The sequence below is a fragment of the Plasmodium inui genome, assembly GCF_000524495.1.
Source record: "Plasmodium inui San Antonio 1 unplaced genomic scaffold supercont1.1, whole genome shotgun sequence".
NCBI lineage: Eukaryota > Apicomplexa > Aconoidasida > Haemosporida > Plasmodiidae > Plasmodium > Plasmodium inui.
In genome coordinates, this window is record NW_008481835.1 from 1,172,047 (window position 1) to 1,190,114 (window position 18,068).

Below are 18,068 nucleotides of genomic sequence, written 5' to 3' on the forward strand. Positions count from 1 at the left end.
AAAAGGTATGTTATCCGAGTAGGGGCACAAGGATGTATTTCCTTTTCCCGAACATGTGAAATGATGACACGAATAATGTCCCCCCCCATATGTACCTACGGTTGTGCTGGCATTAACTATGTCATGTGACAAAAAAAAATACATACATAAGGGGGAATGCTGTGGAAGGGTATTAACTACGTAGCGATTATGGGACGAGCATGAATCGAAAAAATTATGTTACATTTCCCATGTGAGTTTCCCCCTTCACGAAAGCACAAAATTGACCATTTACCTGTGTATTAAAAGGAACCGCGTGGTAGGAATCACTTCTTTTTGTGTATGTTCATCCTGTGCTGCGCAAGTATACATACCTTCTTGCCGTATAAATGTGAAGTACGTAGATTGGGGAAAACTACGAGGGCACATCGTTGTGCAGCGCGCACGGCAGCACGGTACGCGCGCATATAAAACGTATTCACGTATGTACGTATACTGGTATGTAAAATAGGTACAAACATAAGCATACGAAGTGTATGTTATAAGTTCTCTTCATGGACCGCTAATATGTGATATGACCCCCCGCAAGAACTGTGCATGCTGTGGGTACCTCTAATTTGTTCAGAAGATACCCAAGTATCCGTTTTTTATTCTCAAAATAGGGAAAAAGAAATTCCCGCACAGGATTCGCGCGTATTATGTTGTGATGCTGAGCAACAGGGCATACCGACGTTTTTGCCCCCCTTAAGTTCAACATTTACCTGTTTAGGGATAAAGGGGGAAAAAAAAGGAGGGATACGGATACATAAAGTTAAAAACACCGTAAAGGAGCACACTTTGATGAGTTCCCATAGGGGCCATTTTATTTATCTTTCCCCGAACTGGCATTCATGCATATATGCAAACGTATACATTTTTTGCAACTTCGGATGGTGTGGCGACTCATAAGGGACCACAGTACCTTCGCGTCGAGCCACTTCACACCTTTTATGTGTTAAAAATGAATTTCCAATGATGCAATTTTAACGGTTAATCACATTTCTCAAACAACGTTCTGGAGGGGGTGAAAATAGCACAGGAAAAAAATTTTAACATGGACGTAAAAGGGGTTGCAACTCCCCGTAGCCTTGTACAACTCTACATGGTTGTTTTGTTTTCCCTCCAACCTATGAGGAGCACTTTCACGATATGAACAAGTGCCAACAAATGACGGAGGAGTAACCCACTTTGTATCTTCGGCTGAGGAAAGTATATATTATGCTTCTCCAATTCATGAAATGTTAAAAGGGGCATATTTTCCTTCAGAGTAGCAGCGGGATGAGAAAAATGTCCCATAACAAAATATGTTTTAACCCGCCCGTATTTTTCACACACGTGTGTGTAAATTATGGGGGAAAAAAGAAAAAATTCCTTCCATTGATATTTATTAAGAATTATGCATCACCATGGCAGGTTTGAATAGTGAACACCGTTTTAAAACGTCATAAATGCGCTGCAATTAGACGAGCGCGGTTTGCGCAGAATTACACAAGAGGTCTGCTGGTTTGATCCCCCCAAAGCAGGAAATTGCGCCTGTACGCGGTGTGTACCTTTGGGGAAGCTGATACCCCAGGAACACAATCGTGTAGGTGACATTAATCTCCCATCGTACAATTCTTTATTTTGTGTGTATGGTTCGGACCATTGCTAGGCACTGTAATGAAAGAAAGGTGCTATTAAAAAAGTAAAATCGGTTACTTGGCGGGAAAATTATTTACGGCACGAAGAAAGAAGCCGACGTGTTGTTCACCCCATTACATCAAATCAGTGTGGGAAAAAAAATGTTTCAGGCATCCAAGCCATCTTGGTGGCTTAACACATATGAGAAATCTGGCAGGAGTCCCTGCACATGTGCTGAGAATATTTAAAATTGTGCCTGGATTCCGCAAAAGAAAAAAAATGCCCTAATGTATGCTTCACTCGTTCGCCTCGCCAAAGGAATTAAAAAAAAAATGTATAGTACAATAAAACAAAATGGGAGTGCACCCTCAGAAGGGTGTATTATGAGGGACGTGAAAATTTTCCCTTAAGTGTAGCCTTCCGCAGCTTCTTTCCGTTTTGTTGGATGACACGTGGAACGAGGCTTCCTTCATTCACAGTTGAATGCTCAAAAGAGCAACGCCATTCGTTCGTACACGCCTGCATTTTCCCCTCAAATAATATGATGTGAACATTTTGGGGCACGCTCACACTCCTAAGCGGGTTTATTTTATTTTACTCGCCTTTGCGCCATTTTTTCGTTTCAATTTTTCAAGCCATAATTTTGTAAATTCAATTTGTGAAAAATTGAAAGGCACATTGTTATGTATATACCTCCAAGGTGGATGCAAAAGATGAAGTAAAGGTTGCGTATTTTTACCACTTGGGGTGAAACAGAGCTTGACAGCCTTATCAGTCCTTTGTGTGTAATTGGCCGAACTGGTGCGGACGTATGTGTACAGCCTCGTGTATGGGTGCAGATGATCGCAACACGGACATATATTCATTTTTCTGCGTGTTATATATCTCCATTTGTACAATTGTAGAAAGGGGATTTTGAAAAAAATAAGGCGCTGCACATTTAAAGAATCGGCTTTGACGAAATAGTAACTGTGTAAGTGGCACGTAAAAGGGAATTATTTTTTCCCACCCCCCTACTACTGTCCTACAATCCATTGGGTACTTTAAACGTTACTTTAAAGGGGAAAATTACTGAAGCTGATATTACCTTCGCAGAAGCGAACGGAAGCATGTTTTGCAGAAAATCGGGAACTGTTCATATTTAAATGAAGACGCAAAAGGGAAACAGTCCCAAATGCGTGTGTCAATCTGTTTATGCTTGCGCGGGGACACACCCATTTACGTCGTAGGGGACAAATTGAAATTTCTGTGCATAAATATTGCCACGAGGTTGCTTTCTTGTAAGAACATCAGATCGCATGACTGCACGTACGAAGACATTCCCGCATCCACTTTTAGAAGTTATTTACAAAAGTAACTTAACGGGTTAGGTTAAATAAGACAACAAGCTTCGACGTGATAAGCACGATGCGCAGGATTACACACCTTTGAGAGAAATACTTGACGCGTGTGCCGTTCGTGTAATTAGCAGAGACGTACCAAGCGGCATAGGAAGAGAGTCAACGAAGCGGGAAAGGAAGCAAAAATGCTCTCCCTAATAAAGTCTGTCTTTTCCAACGCGCAAGACGAGAAGGCGCTGAACGTGTTAATAATCGGAGAGTGCGAATCAGGCAAAACAAGTCTGTTCAATCTGATCGGTAGTTTTAACAACAAAAGCAAATATGACATGTTAAACACGGTAATATCCACGGGGAATAAAAACGGCACTTGTGCCCTCGGATTTAACACGAAGAAAATTACCTTCAATAAGAAGCCTTTAAAAATATATGACTTGGAAGGCACGCCGACAAACACGACAAATATTTACGACTGTTATTATGATGACGCGGACGTCATATTTTACGTGATTGATGCTAAGGATGAGAAGCACATTTTTAAGGCGATCCTTTATTTGTCCTGTTTAAGTACGAATGGGAGGCTGCCTGATGGGACAGAGGCGGATGGAAGAGTGGCCAATGGGAGACTGTCCGATGGGAAACTTCCTGATGAGAGCACCACTTGTAAAAAGGGAAGACAATTTTTAAAACCTATTTTCATTCTAGGAAATAAATCCGAAGACAAGTCAGCCTTTTTTTCCGCTCCATGTATATCCAATTATATAAATTCAATAGATGTCTACAAAAATGAAAGATTCTGGCAGTTCCTTCTGTCGAGTGATAACACCTTTTTGAAGCACTACATGGGCATGCTCCATGAAAGGGTTCTGAACTGCGCCTTCCCTGATGGCATTGCGGGGGAGGAAACCGACGAGAAGAAGGCGAAAGGAGAGGGAAATCAGGATGGTCAAAATGGAGAAATGACAAAAAACACGCGATATGACACAGAGGAGGGAAATTTCCAAAAATCGCGCCTTCCCCAACAAGTACAAAAAGAAACCTACAGCGACATCGTGAAGGACATCAAGATGGGGCGAAAGGGAGCCATCACTGTAGACGACATCGAGAATGACCAATTACTAGAAACCTTACTCAAAAAGGTCTTTAACGAAAATGTTAATAATTACAAAAGTATTCCCATACAAGTCTATAACATTAGCGTACTGAGAAATAAAGGAGTGTATGAAGTGCTTGAAAAAATTTTTGACCAATATTTTTTGAGCGACATGTATACAGATGGGGGTAAGGCATGTACGAACACCCCCCTTGGCAAAACAGAAAAAAGGACGAAGTGCACAAATGAGCATGTCTCTCTTAATGGAAGAGGTGAATCTGATTATCTTATTCGAGATGGCACAAGGAGAACACGCACACATTTGCTACACGTGTTTGAAGAAGCGGATGGCAACACGGGGAAGCCAAGTCTTCACCCTAGAGATTGCAGAATGCACAGGGTAGACCTGACGGAACAATTTCACACCATGCCAAACAGTGCTTATGTGGTGTACAAACGGAATAGCAGTTCGGTGAATTTATTTATCGAGCATATACAGCACCTATATTTTGGGAAGAGTACTTTTGATAATGTGCCAAAGAAGCTTTTCTTCCTCCATCAGGGGAACGAAAAATATAGGAAAAAATATAAAATTAAGAAGAAGGACCAGCTGGGAAAGAACGGACCAGCGGAGGGACTGCAAAATGGGGAAGCGACCGAGCAGGTGAAGAGAACCTACGATTCTAAAGAGACGTATGATGCTGAAGAAATGCATGATGCTGAAGAAATGCATGATGCTGAAGAAACGTATGATGCTGAAGAAACGTATGATGCTGAAGAAACGTATGATGCCGAAAAAATGCATGATGTTGAAGAAACGTATGATGCTGAAGAAACGTATGATGCTGAAGAAACGTATGATGCTGAAGAAACGTATGATGCCGAAAAAATGCATGATGTTGAAGAAACGTATGATGCTGAAGAAATGCATGATGCTGAAGAAACGTATGATGCTGAAGAAACGTATGATGCTGAAGAAACGTATGATGCTGAAGAAACGTATGATGCCGAAAAAATGCATGATGTTGAAGAAACGTATGATGCTGAAGAAACGTATGATGCTGAAGAAACGTATGATGCTGAAGAAACGTATGAGGCTAAAGAAACCTACGAGGCAAAGGAAACCCTCTGCGCAGACAGAACCCTCTCGCTTGATGAACCGCCGCCAGTGGACAAGGCAATACCGGAGGATAAATCAGGGCAGGGGAAAAAGGAACACACAAAAGGTGAACTCACAGCGATGGGTGTAAATGCTAACTCGGGAGGAAGGGCAGAAAACGCGGAAGTTAAAAGGGAAGAGTTCGACAGCGATACGGGTGAAGTGTCGAAGAGAACAAAAATTGAACAAAGGGGGGAACTCAGCCAAGTGGACCACGCCGCAGAGGCGAGGCCGACGCGGAGAGAAGACGTAATAGCAGAGTCGATCAAAGAAGAGACGGACCCAAATGGTGGTGAATTAGTAGAAGACGAAGCAGAAAGTGAAGGAAAAGAATCAAGGGACCTTTTCCAAGCTGATAAGGAACAAAGTGGTCAGAATTACGCAAACCTCGCCTACCATACGGACTATTCGTCAAACGAGGAGACGCCAAAACGTGATAGCCCCCTTTATGAAGAGAATCATATAAATTACCACATCGACGAGGGTAAGAATGTCATACGCAAGGGAAAAATTAACAAGAAAAGATACTTCATTGTGGAAAAAAAGAAAAAAAAGAAAATTCTCCACAGCGGTAAAAAAATAAATGATGTAGAGGAAAATTCTAGCAATTCCCTGGAAGATGTTAACTTGATGAATGTTATGCGGATAGATTCGCTCAACAAAATTTAGGCACCGAGGACACAGGAAGAGGTGGAGAGGGGACCCAAATGAAGAATGCAAAAAGGAGGAACTTTTTTTTTTTTTTTTCACACTCGTGAGAAATGGAGACATCCGCACATGATTACACAAGATGAATGCTAATTTTATTTGCACAGATTGTACACACTGTATGAGTTTCCCTCCTTTTGCACAGTTGTGTAACCATGCCCACCATCTTGTGACCTTCGCCGATCAGATTTTTCGTTAATGCTTCACCCGTTTTAATTTACACTCTTATGAAGAAATATTTTTTCCCTTTTTTTTTTTTTTTTTTTGGTCCATTTTGTTTCTCCCTCATTTGTGGATTTTTTTTTTATGTATAAATCACATTCATGGTAATGCTACCTTTTTAACTTTTCCAAATTTTGTGAATCGCCTTTTTGCCGACTACATGGGCAAAAGTGGTGCAGATAGATGGACGTGCTGCTAAAACGAAAAAATGTAGAGGCAGAGTCAATGGTAATGCCCAAGTAGGGTTAAAAAGGGAAAGGAGTAAAAGGGACGTGTGTGTGTATGAGGGAGGGGGCTGCCTCTTTATTGGAATGATCAATACGCGCGTGTGGCGAGAAGGGAAAAAAAAAAAGGCTAGACATTCTCCACAATGACAGAGGTGGACGTGCCTAGATAGTTATTTATAGTAGCGCAACCCAACTTCATGTCAAAGTTTTTCAAAACAGTAATGAGCGAAATGAGGATCCTCGATCCGGAAACAGAACTTGGATGTCCTATGGATAAAGCTCCGCCATTTATATTCACATTAGAATCGTCTAAGCCTAAGTTGCGAATGTTGTACACTACGTCCAAAGCGGAGGATTCATTAATCTCGTAATAATCAACAGAGGATTTATTTACCTTTTTAAGACACTTGATAATTGAGTGAGAGATACTGACTGGAGCATCAGAAGGATAGACGGATGCATTATCATACGTCACAATTTGCACTAACGGATTTATTTGAAGTTGGTTTATTTTATGTTCACTCATAAGTACAATTGCACAGGCGCCATCTGCAAACGGTGCAGTATTACAGCTCGTTACTACCGAGTCATTACTTAAATTACAAATATCATCAAGGTTATATTTTTTGTACATTTCGTCAGTTTCGATAATTGTTTTTTCATTCGTGATGGGATTTTTCTTTCTTTGAATTATTAATGGAAACAATTCTTGTTGAATTAAATTGTCACTGTACGCATTGGCTGTTCTTTTAAACGAATTGAGGACATATGCATCGAGGTCTACTCTGGGGATTTTAAATTTTTTGCAAAACTGTTCCATGTTATTATTTCTTTTTAATTCCTTGTTGGTAACAATGTAGTCGAACCCATCGCAGACGATGCTGTCATTTAGGAGGCTGTTCCCGAGATGGTACCTCTCTGTTCTTATATTTTTTAAGTAAAAGGGGCTTTGCGACATGGATTCCATGGCACCAACTACGCAGATGTCCTTCCCGCCTTTGATTAACTCATAACCGAGGGTGACGGCGTCCAGCCCTCCGCAGCACAGGTTGCTTATCAGATGCGTCTTCGCGTTTAGGTTTATCCCTGCAGGGGGTGGGGGTGAGAAGTCAAAGGGGAGAATCTTCTATGGGTGAGAACACATTGTAGGAGGGGCACTTCAAAAGGGAGAGCACTGCTTAGGAATGAATCTTCATCCGTTCTTGCATAGCTAGCAGGTATAATGGCTAACCCGTTGCAACTACCACCCTCTGGAGGGGTAGCGGGCCGCACCCCGCGGGGAGGGACTGTCCGAAGATTAGGCAGTCCACTTCGTCTTTTTCAATTTGGCTTCGCTCCAGGGCCTTCAGGATGGTTGGGCCGGCTTCGCAGCGGGGTGCAAAAAAAAAAGAAAAAAAAAAAAAAAAAGGAAGGATGAATGGATCCATATGTACAGATGGATACAGGCACATTTGCACGGGCGCGTCTGCAAAGAGGCGCCATTCTAACCTAACTTATGTACAGGTATTTGTGACAGGCTCCCACTAAGGGAACCGATGGGTGTTCTCGCATATCCCACGACGAATACCCTTCTCAAGTTGTTTGTTGTCATTATTTCTGTATCGCTCTCTCTCCCTAGGAATGCGTATCATTGTGCAATTTTCGTTTTACTTTGGAGCGAGTTACTTCTACGCATCTATGTACGTGTGTAACTGTTATGAAGATTTGTGATCCATCTATGCAAGTACGTGAGATGATGAAGTATGGCAATACGTTAAGCGGGTCCTCCCTATACATCACAAATGAGCAGCGCTAAGTTTGGACTAGAACTACTCAGATGCAACCTATGCCCTCTACGACGCAGCTCTTCATACCGCGATATGTGCACGTTTTGCGTACCTGCTTTTGTGCTCACATAGCAGTCGTGCCAGCTTTAAAAAAAAAAAAAAACTCTGCCTCTCCTTGTAGTGAAAAAAGAAATGAACGGGCTTCCTTCACAATGCTGTGCACGAAGCCGCTTATTGGAAATGGTCCCCACATGTGAAAGTTCAAACATGTAGCGAAAGAGAAAAAAAAAATTGTAGATGTGATCATATTGTGGGTGCCCTTTCTAGCATTTTCTCTTCGGACTGGGCAGGCAAACGTGGGGAAAGAATGAACACGCGTAAGTTACGTACACCCCGCTGCAAATATCTGGAGACAATTTAAAAGTTATCTTTCTTTTTTTTTTTTTTTTTAATGACCCTGTGGGATATGCATGTAAGAGCAGCCCCCAAAAGGCATCCTACCCTTGCGCCTTTCAATTTTGAAGAAGGCTCAAATAGGTATATGCAAATCGGCACAAATTCGGAAGAAGCGCTTTTTCTTGTGGGGGGGTCGATGGTGAAGCAGTTTCCCAGTGAGCCATCAGTGGTTTGCGAATGTTAGCATACAAAGGAGTGGGGGGAAGCGGAAGTGGACGGAAAAGTGGCACGATTGGTGATGTGTCACTTCGCTGAACTGTTCAGAGTTGTAAGAAGAAGCTGTCTCCTGTGTGGTCGCTTTGTAGAGGTACACCAGGATGAGCTGACGTGTGTTGCTGTGTGTTTCTGCGCGTTACTGTGTGTTGCGATGTGTTGTTGTGCTCCCCCCACCCAGTGACAACCGCTGCAACGGAAAAATGCTCCGTATCTCGGGGCGCAGATGCAAAAACAGCGCAAGCGCTGCGAGTACCAAGTGGAAGAGCAGTGACAGCCCACCCACACAGTACAGAAAGATAAGCCTAAAATGGGGCGAAAAAAATTTATCGCTACACGTATTCGACCTAGTTCCACGAAATAAGAACAATGCTGAAATACTGGAAATGAAAAGTATGAATATAATTAAAGACATTTCCAGCACAAATTACGATTTTGCAATATTCGGAATAGGCTATGTAGATTATGATAAAATTTTGAAATCTTTTAACAGAGCTGAATTGGTTAGGAGAAAAATGATTGACTCGATTCACTCCAATATGAAAAAAGTGAATGGTCAGTACATTTCGCCGATCCAACAATGTCTCCTTTTGAATGTCCCTCACTTCTGCCTAGGTAGAGATAGGCTAACCGAATTGGCAAGTATTGGCACGGCTATCTTTAGTAACCCGAAGGAAATATTTTCCCTGCTGTACTACTTCCTCGTCAACAGTGATAAGGCAGTTTCGGGCAGCTCAGACGTAGCTCCCCGTGGTGATAGAAACAAAAGAGACGATATAGAATTAAACTTAGAGAATCATGCACCCCATTTTTACCACGCACTAATTGCAGAAAATGCTCTCTACCTAATTTACAACTTGCATGCAATTCTGCTGAAAGTATTTAGGTCCAAATTTTATCACCCCCCAAATGGTAGCCATCAAGATAGAAGTAGGAATAAGTATGAGACTAGCAATTTAGAGAAAAAAGGTTTTAAACAAAAACTTCTTTCCTTCTTTAACGAAACAACATATGACGAAATAAACGAATTCAGAAATCAAATGAAAAAAACAGAGTTATATGCAGAGTATGAATTAAGTCCGGAAAAGAAAGACGTCAAAATTTTAGTCGTCTGTGATACTATATGTGTAGATTATTTTTGCAATTATGTAAAGAAAAATTTGCACTTGTGGAAAGACGTTACTCCATTTTACCATGAGATATTTGTACTAGAAAAGAAAAGCACTTACAAGTTTTCCCTTTCGTTGTTTTTGTTTATTTTTGCGCCGGTTGCATGGACATTGACGCTGTTGCTAAGGTACTTGTATCACCTGTGGGTTGAATACTTCACCAAGGGGAAGATCATCACTGTTGGGGGGGACGCATTCTTCCAGAATTCGAAATTGATCGATACTAGCGACGAGAATTCCGACTTGGATAAAAACTACCACGAACTGCTCACCTCCCTGCACCATGACAAGGCTGAGTTTGAGACCGTCAGCTTGCTCGGGGGCTTATTGCAGTGGTTTAAAAATAAGAGCCGCAGTTAGGGTGTGAGGCGGTGTGGCGGCGAAGCCGCAAAGCGTAGAACAGTTCGAAGGTGAGGCCGATTCCATGCAATTGCGGCACCTCTGCGAATGTGCACCTTACATGCCTGCTCCCCAGCACTTTGATGATTTTTCCCCCCCAAATCTACATTTTTTTTTCTTTTTTATTGCATTTCTGCGCACGTCACGAGAGGACCCCCTGCGCAGGCTGCATCATCGAATGTGTACATTTTTGCAAAGTAAAAGGAGGCTCCGTCACTTGGTCGTGTCCCCGCTTGAGAGCTACCGTGCTCGATGGCTACCTTGCTTGGCCATTTTGCTCCTCGCCCCCTTTTCAATAACGACTCTTTTAATTTTAAATTGCGGAGCGATTGGCATCGCCCGGCACCTTGTTTCCTATGGAACAACGAAAAAAAAAAAAATAAAATAATACAGCACAACACAATTCGATACAAAAAAACAAAAATGTACAAAGTGTCATTTAAAGAAAATACAACCAGGTCATACAATCTAACTACCATCGGATCAGAAAAAAAAAAAAAAATATTTTTGCACATCACTGTGATGCTTTTGCTCCTTAAAAAGGTTAGCATCTGAACCGGGGGATATCTATATATGCACACACACGTGTATGTTCTGCGCATGGTACACTTTCGTGGCATTTGCGGCGCTTTTTTTACAGCTCGGGACTTCAAAAATGGGATGCTCCTGTCGGTCTCCCCTCGTAGATTTAAAAAAACAGAAATCTCTTTTTCTGTTCTTTTGCGTTACTGTTATCATCCCTTCTGGTCTCCTTCTCATTTTTGGCATTACTGCTTTGTTCTTTTTCCTTTTGGTGCATCTCTTCTTTCGCTGGAGTTTCTTTCCCGGTTGCCTCTTTATCGTCTGTTTCCTTTTCCTTTTCACTCGGTGATTTTTCATGCTCGTCTTCACTCACTTGCCTAGGTTCCTTTCCTTCTTCAGGTCTACTTTTAGCATTTTCTGACTTTTCCTTGTGTCCATGTTTTCGTTTTTCATCGTCCTCCGTCTGTTTTTTACGTCTACCATCCTTCTGTTCATTTGTCGTTCCTTCTCTTTTCCTATGACTGTTTCTCCGCTGGTCATTTTGTGCACATAGGCTTGGCGATTCTCTTTCTTTGTGACTACCTTTACGTTTGTCACAGCTGTGTTTGGGGGCTGTACGTCTATTACTGCTATTACTACTGCCGCGCTCGCTGCTGACCCTGTCAAGGGAATCACTCCTCTTGCTGTTTTTCTTTGGAGCTTCTATCTTGTGTTCAGATGGACTGGGATCATTATTACTCAAGTGTCTCTGTGGAGAATTCCTTCGCTCTGACTTTTTGCAGTTTTCTCTTTCTTTTTTGCTGTAGTAATTTTTAATATTGTTAATAATTTGTAAAGTTTCCTCACTGGTGGGTTCCTTGTTCAATTTTTCACTCTCAAATTGTGTGTTTTCACAATTGTCATTATCGAAATTGGGATTTCCATTTTTTTGATTATTCTTCCTTTCATGATTGTCCGCAAAGAAATCAGTTCCACTTTCGATTCTTTTCTTCTTTCTTGGTGCACCGAGACTACTACTTTTGCTGCTGGCACTTCTTTTTCTGTATTTGTCACTCTGCTTTTTATCCCTCTCTTTATGCGCTTTTCCAGATCTGCGATCGTTCGGTTGGGCATCATCGCACCGGCGCATTATCCTTCCGCTGGGGGAGGAGGAATCCCTTGCTCGCGCGTGAGCCTCAGCGTGAGCGATTTTCTTCGGGGAGTGTTTATTTGTCCCTTCGGTCTTTTCACTATCGTCACGTCGGTCACGTTTTTCATGTTTTTCACGTTTTTCTCGTTCGTTACGTTTCTGTCGTTCTTTACGTTTTTCTCGTTCGTCACGTCTGTCTCGTTCGTCACGTCTGTCTCGTTCGTCACGTCTGCCTCTTTTGTCACGTCTGTCTCCTTCATCACGGTTGTCATGATTGTTACGCTTATCACTCCTGTCGTGTTTGTTGCGTTCGTCGCGTTGGTTCTGCTTGTCACTTCTTTCAATTCCATTGCTTTCTTCACTTGGGTCATCTATTCTTCCACTGCACCGGTCTCTCTGATCTCGATCCTTCCTGCTGCTCAGACGTGTGCGATCCTCATCCTTACGGATCGCAGCAGCACTTTTGGTTTTATCATGTCTCTTCTCCTTGTGAACGGGCTTCTTTTTCATGTCATCGGATCGGCGTCGTGGCGAGGCATCGCTTAAGTCACGGGAACTGCTAGAATTTATCGAATCGGATGCATCGCCTGATGAGTTGGACGCATCCGAACTTTTCTTTATATCTTTGCATTTTCTTCTTCTGTTGGTTCTATGCCTTCTTCTTCTGGGACAAGAAGACTCCTGAGAACTGATCTTCCTTCTTTTCTTTCCATCGCTCCATTCCTTCTTAAGAGGCTTCCCACGCTTTGGGTTATGTATGGAGCCGTCTTCACTGGAAGCCACAAAGGATTCAGACGATTCGAAGTTTCCCGAATGGTCTGATTCTTCTGAAGGTGAACTAGAGTCTGCATCGGAATAATCGTCACTGTTTGTTGCATCACTGCTGGTCGGGTCATTGCTGGTTGCGTCACTTCTGGTCGCGTCATTGCTGGTTGCGTCACTTCTGGTCGCGTCACTGCTGGTAGCGTCACTGCTGCTTGGGTCGCTACTAGTTGCGACGCTTCTTGAGAGGCTCCGACCTTTGTCGTCCTGTTCATCACTTTCTTCGACACTTCCTCCCTGGTATGTATCATCACTGTGGTCAGGAAGTTCCGTCTTTTTCCTCCTAGATTTGGGCTTTTTGCTGTCTCTCTTCTCTTTTCTCCTTTGCTTTTCCTTCTCTTTTTTGGTACCTCTTTTGGGTTCCCTTCCCAGATCCTTGCTTAAGTTATTTTCTTCTCCACCTTTTTCGCCACTTTTTGCCCCATAGGATGCACCCCCCTTGGGATTCTCTCTCCCTAGTAGCATCCCTCGATCGCGACTATTTTCTCTTCGAATTCGTAGGGCCCTCTGAAAATCCTCTAGTTGTTTCTTCTTCCTATCATTACGCATGTGGGTATTTTCCTCCCACGTACTATCCCTATTAGAATGCATTCCGACAGTTCTCTCTTTCCTTTTTTTATCGTCATAATATTCTTCATATAACAGATTCCGATACTGGTCGACTAAATTTTCGATGCTTTGCTTCCCCTCCTCTCTTAGTTTTTCTTCATATAGTAAAACCTTTAACTCTATTTTTCTTTTTTCTGAGTGTTCAATAATTGAATAATCACAGGTGTGCTTTTTGTCCACTATGCTATTCATCGTTAGTTCGTTCCTGAATTTCTCGTAATCTCTGACTGTGTTTCTGGCGTTTCGAATGTGCGCCATGTTTGTCTGGATGTATCCATTGGTCCCTGACCCCCTTGGGGTCTTCAGTCCGATTCCGTTGTACATTTCGTGCTCGGTGATGCGTTGGTCCTGATCTGTAGTTGCAGGGAATATTCGGCTTTGCGATTTTCCACTGGTACAAGTCAGGCAGACACCTTTCCACTGGACATATGTAGATTTAGATCCGGCTTACGCACGAAGGGCAGCCTGATTCACGTGTGTATTAACGTACGTTCGTCTGGCTTAGCCTCCTTTTAATGCTGAAAGGGAAGGGCTCGCTGGTTGCAGGCATTTTGTCCCTATGTGAGAACAACCGACTGGTTAACTTCTAGCACGGGGCCACGGTAAAATTAAGCAACTGGCGGTTATATCTATGTTTGTGAGTTAGCGGTATACTGGAACTTACGCGTTTACATAAACGACTGCTGCGCATGTGGAGCCTATGCAAATGTGAGAAGATCGCGTGAGTTTTATTTGCTCGCCCGAATGCCTCTCAGCTGCTGAGTCCAAAAAAAAAGAAAAAAAAAACATTTTCAAAAAACCTGGAAATTTTAAAAACGATATATTTTGGAAACAAATGCCTTTCCCATCCTTTTATGTTTCCTTATTTTTTTTCTCTTTCGCTCCCCAGACTATACTAATTTAATGTCATAATTTTTTCATCTTTATTCCAACAATTCTTTTCCTCGGGTGGGAAAAGAAAAAATAATTTTCGTTCAAATTATGCACGTGAATTTGGGCAAAGGGGAAAGTGGAAGGGGCAAATTTCAGCGGCAACATATCACGAAATGCAAAAGGGGTAAAAAAAGAGGAAAATCCACTTAAGAATCCCCCGTTATTTACTTCCCATTGGGGTCACTAACTTTGCGTTGCTGTATAAGCAGCTCTATTTTTGGAAAAAACAAAAAAAAAAAAAAGCACAACTTAGTGATGCGCAAATAGGCCACCTCAACACTGCTCACTGTACACATGAATGTATTTGCAGAAAAACGCCGACTATGTAGCTCTTCCCATATAGTTAATGTCATTAATATGTGCTGCACAGCCGATTTGCAAGTCTGTACTGAAGGTGATATTCCTCCCAGAGCAAACGACGAAAGGGGTAGCAAAAAAAGATAGTGTCGTACGCCGTTTTATAGGTCACTTTTTGTGATAATATTTACGATACGTCCCCTTTCTTAGAAGCCATTTGAACATAACCACAAATGTGCATCAATATAGGGAGAGCGATTCATTGTGTGTCTCCAGAGAGGTCATTCTGAGGCTTCCTTTTCGACCTTCCACGATCCGCAGTAGAAGGAACTGTGTTCCTCCTTCTCGACATATGGTGCCTGTTTTTCCTCTTGGAAGAGACTTCTTTTCCGCGTTCGCTAAAAGGAAGAACGGCGTCATCATCCTCAAGTGGCTCAACAACTATCATCATAGTCAGATAAGCTATGTGGACACCCCTGCCAAGAGACCTTCACTAGTGGTTACTGAAAGGTGCGTAAAAAATCTATTGAATGGATTTCCATGGCTATATTCAAAAGACGTAAAGAACGCAGATGAATTAACTCTGTACAGTCCATGCATAGTTAATATAAAAAATGAATATGACGAACAGTTGGGGGTAGGAATATACAATAAGAACTCTATTATCGCCTCGAGGGTGTTAAGTACAAATGTAAATGACTGCTTAAATGAAAAATTTTTTACGTCTCGAATTGAAAAGGCCTATCAAAAAAGGCTTGAGTTATTCCCCAACGATCATTTCTTTCGTCTTGTTAATGCAGAAAGTGATTTTCTACCTGGAGTTATTATTGACAAATTCGACAAACTACTATGTGTACAGATAAATGCCAGTGGCATGGACATCCTTTTGCATTCTATCCTGAAAAGCATAGAGCAGGTACTGAACCCAGAAATCATAATCTTAAAAAATGATAATAAAATAAGGAAGCTAGAAAAACTGCCCCTAAAGAAAGAGGTGTACAAAGGTATATACAATGCACCGATCGAAGTCAGAGAAAATGGATTAACCTTCTTTGTGGATGTTTTAAAAGGTCAAAAGACGGGATGGTATTATGACCAACGATTTAATCGCGCAATGCTTATTAGCTACTGTAAGAATAAGAGGGTACTTGATTTATTTTCCTATGTTGGTTCCTTTGGAATTACGTTAGCTTACTATGGCGCCAAGGAAGTGACTTGTGTTGATTCGTCCTATGATGCTATTCAGTATGGGATTAAAGCAGCGAATTACAACGGTGTCATGGATAAGACCAATTTTGTGCATTCCTGTGTTAAGAAGTTTCTCAACGTTTGTCTGCACGCTCAAGTGGGATTTTCCTTCGGCCGCATTGACGGGGAAGCAATACACATCAGAGACCATCTTCCTGAACGGAGCGAATCGGGATGTCCGAAATGGTCATGCCAAAAAGAAAGCGCATGTAGTTCCCCTATTTCTAGCCAGTTGGATCAGCCCCCCAATGGGGATATCACTAACCTGAGCAGCTCAGAGAATCACATCCACGCAAGTGTACCCCCCTCTGCACAAGGCGGGGAGAAGCTCCTTTCGGATGTTGAAAATATATTCATATATGGAAAGAGCAAAGTCAACACGACTGAAGTAGAGGATGCAGAACATTTACTGATTAAAAGTAATAGGGATGAATTTTTGAGAAAAAAATACGATGTCATATTGGTTGACCCCCCAGCCCTAGCACGTAACAATTATTTACTCCCTGCTGCATTAAACATTTACCAGAAACTTTTGTACATATCGTTTCGAATTGTGCAGAAGCCTGGGTACGTGTTTGTCTCCAGTTGTAACAAACTAGTTGGGTATGAGGAGCTGCTCTTGTGCATACGGAGGTCGCTACATTGGTCCAAGTGCGAAGGCACCATAATAGGTGAGGGTCGCATTAGCGCGGATCACCCCGTGCACGTGTCGCTGCCCGAGACGAGGTACCTAACGTCAGTCCTTCTGATGGTTAGCTAATTTTCGGGGCGCAGCTGAGACAAAAATAGAAAATCTCGGAGTTTCCCCGAACAGTTTCCCGGAACAGTTACCCTCCTCCCGCAAGTGCGCCAATTTTTTCGTATTTTGATAAAAACACTTTTAAGGAATGCTTGCGTCATTCTTGTCCATTTCACTGAGTTGAATTCCTGGACGTTCGTTTAAATGAGAAGTTAAATCGGGTGCAATTGTTTTTCCAAAATATGTGTCCGGTCATTTTTCCTTAGCATGTCGCGAAAGCTTCATGTTGCGCGTTGTTCAAAATCTGCAACGTTTGGTTTATTTGAAAATTTCAGAGAAAGACGAAACCCCGGGGGCATGGGCACAGATGGAGAGTTTCTCCCCCGTAAGCCCCTACCCTTTATGTGCGCATAATAATGAAGGCAAAAGAAGGTAACGCTCAACTGCAGCGGTGGGGAGGGGAGCAGAAACTGTGTGTTATCCATTTATGTACTATATAGTGTAAAATAAAAACTTCCATATAGAGGGGCGCTATCCAATGCAACTGCTACAAATAGTACCCGAATTCTACCAACTGTGATGCATACAAAATTCGGTTCAATTATTTACATAATATTATTTCACTGTTGGAATATTTTGGTTGCTGATAATATATTCACGCAGCCGTACTATACTCATAATTAACGCTACATCGCTTAAACTATTCTTAGGTTTCATAGATTACGATCAACACACTAATATAATGTCATGGATTAGAACGCACTATATGGGTGTACAAATGGTCATAATAAGAAAATATCAAGGAACATATTAAGCGATGTATATTTTACATATGATCTGGTGAATTACATCATATAATAGTCACATAGGAGCTTCGGGAATAAATGAACTCTGCGAAAATATACTACCTCGCCCACACGACGCAAATGATGGGCAAGCGATCCATAATATACACTTAATTACTAATATGGCAACATTACAAAATATACGTCAACTGTATTTAACAAAATATATAATTCCAATGGAAGAAAAAAAAACTTACATTTATTTAAAAACAGAATTCTTAATTTACTGCCCACTGCGTCAAAAAGAAAATGCTCTACGCGCAGAAAAAAATCTATAAGCAACGAATAATTTTTAATGAAAATCGCTGTAAAAAAATATTTTTTTCGCATTTCATCCCATTTATATGAAAAAACTACTATAAAACCCTTTCCAATCACTATTTTTCCGGGTGAAACATAATTGTTTTCCTTGTGACACAATTGAGATTACACTTCATTTATATTTTTCATTCTATTATTCACACAGAGTATCGCATTTTTAGAGTATACGCTGCTATTTGGTGCAATTACACACGCGAATAAATAAAATATATAATT

At 41.7% G+C, this 18,068-nt stretch overlaps 5 protein-coding genes across 5 annotated transcripts; 3 read left to right on the plus strand and 2 right to left on the minus strand.

Annotated features, from left to right (window-relative positions):
- Positions 1–3,163: 3,163 nt before the first annotated feature.
- Positions 3,164–5,896, plus strand: C922_00275 (hypothetical protein; the record flags this gene model as incomplete). The annotated part of the gene is made up of 1 exon (XM_008815892.1): positions 3,164–5,896. The coding sequence occupies one exon, from the start codon at positions 3,164–3,166 to the stop codon at positions 5,894–5,896; it is 2,733 nt and encodes a 910-aa protein (XP_008814114.1).
- A 615-nt stretch (positions 5,897–6,511) lies between these two features.
- C922_00276 (acetyl-CoA C-acetyltransferase) lies at positions 6,512–7,975 on the minus strand (the record flags this gene model as incomplete). The annotated part of the gene is made up of 3 exons (XM_008815893.1): positions 6,512–7,470; positions 7,616–7,747; positions 7,873–7,975. The coding sequence occupies 3 exons, from the start codon at positions 7,973–7,975 to the stop codon at positions 6,512–6,514; spliced, it is 1,194 nt and encodes a 397-aa protein (XP_008814115.1).
- Positions 7,976–9,022: 1,047 nt separating this feature from the next.
- Positions 9,023–10,348, plus strand: C922_00277 (hypothetical protein; the record flags this gene model as incomplete). Its single annotated transcript, XM_008815894.1, has 1 exon — positions 9,023–10,348. One exon carries the CDS (start codon positions 9,023–9,025, stop codon positions 10,346–10,348), a length of 1,326 nt encoding a protein of 441 aa, XP_008814116.1.
- Positions 10,349–11,075: 727 nt separating this feature from the next.
- Positions 11,076–13,793, minus strand: C922_00278 (hypothetical protein; the record flags this gene model as incomplete). Its single annotated transcript, XM_008815895.1, has 1 exon — positions 11,076–13,793. One exon carries the CDS (start codon positions 13,791–13,793, stop codon positions 11,076–11,078), a length of 2,718 nt encoding a protein of 905 aa, XP_008814117.1.
- Positions 13,794–15,051: 1,258 nt separating this feature from the next.
- On the plus strand, positions 15,052–16,707 carry C922_00279 (hypothetical protein; the record flags this gene model as incomplete). Its single annotated transcript, XM_008815896.1, has 1 exon — positions 15,052–16,707. The coding sequence occupies one exon, from the start codon at positions 15,052–15,054 to the stop codon at positions 16,705–16,707; it is 1,656 nt and encodes a 551-aa protein (XP_008814118.1).
- Positions 16,708–18,068: the final 1,361 nt, after the last annotated feature.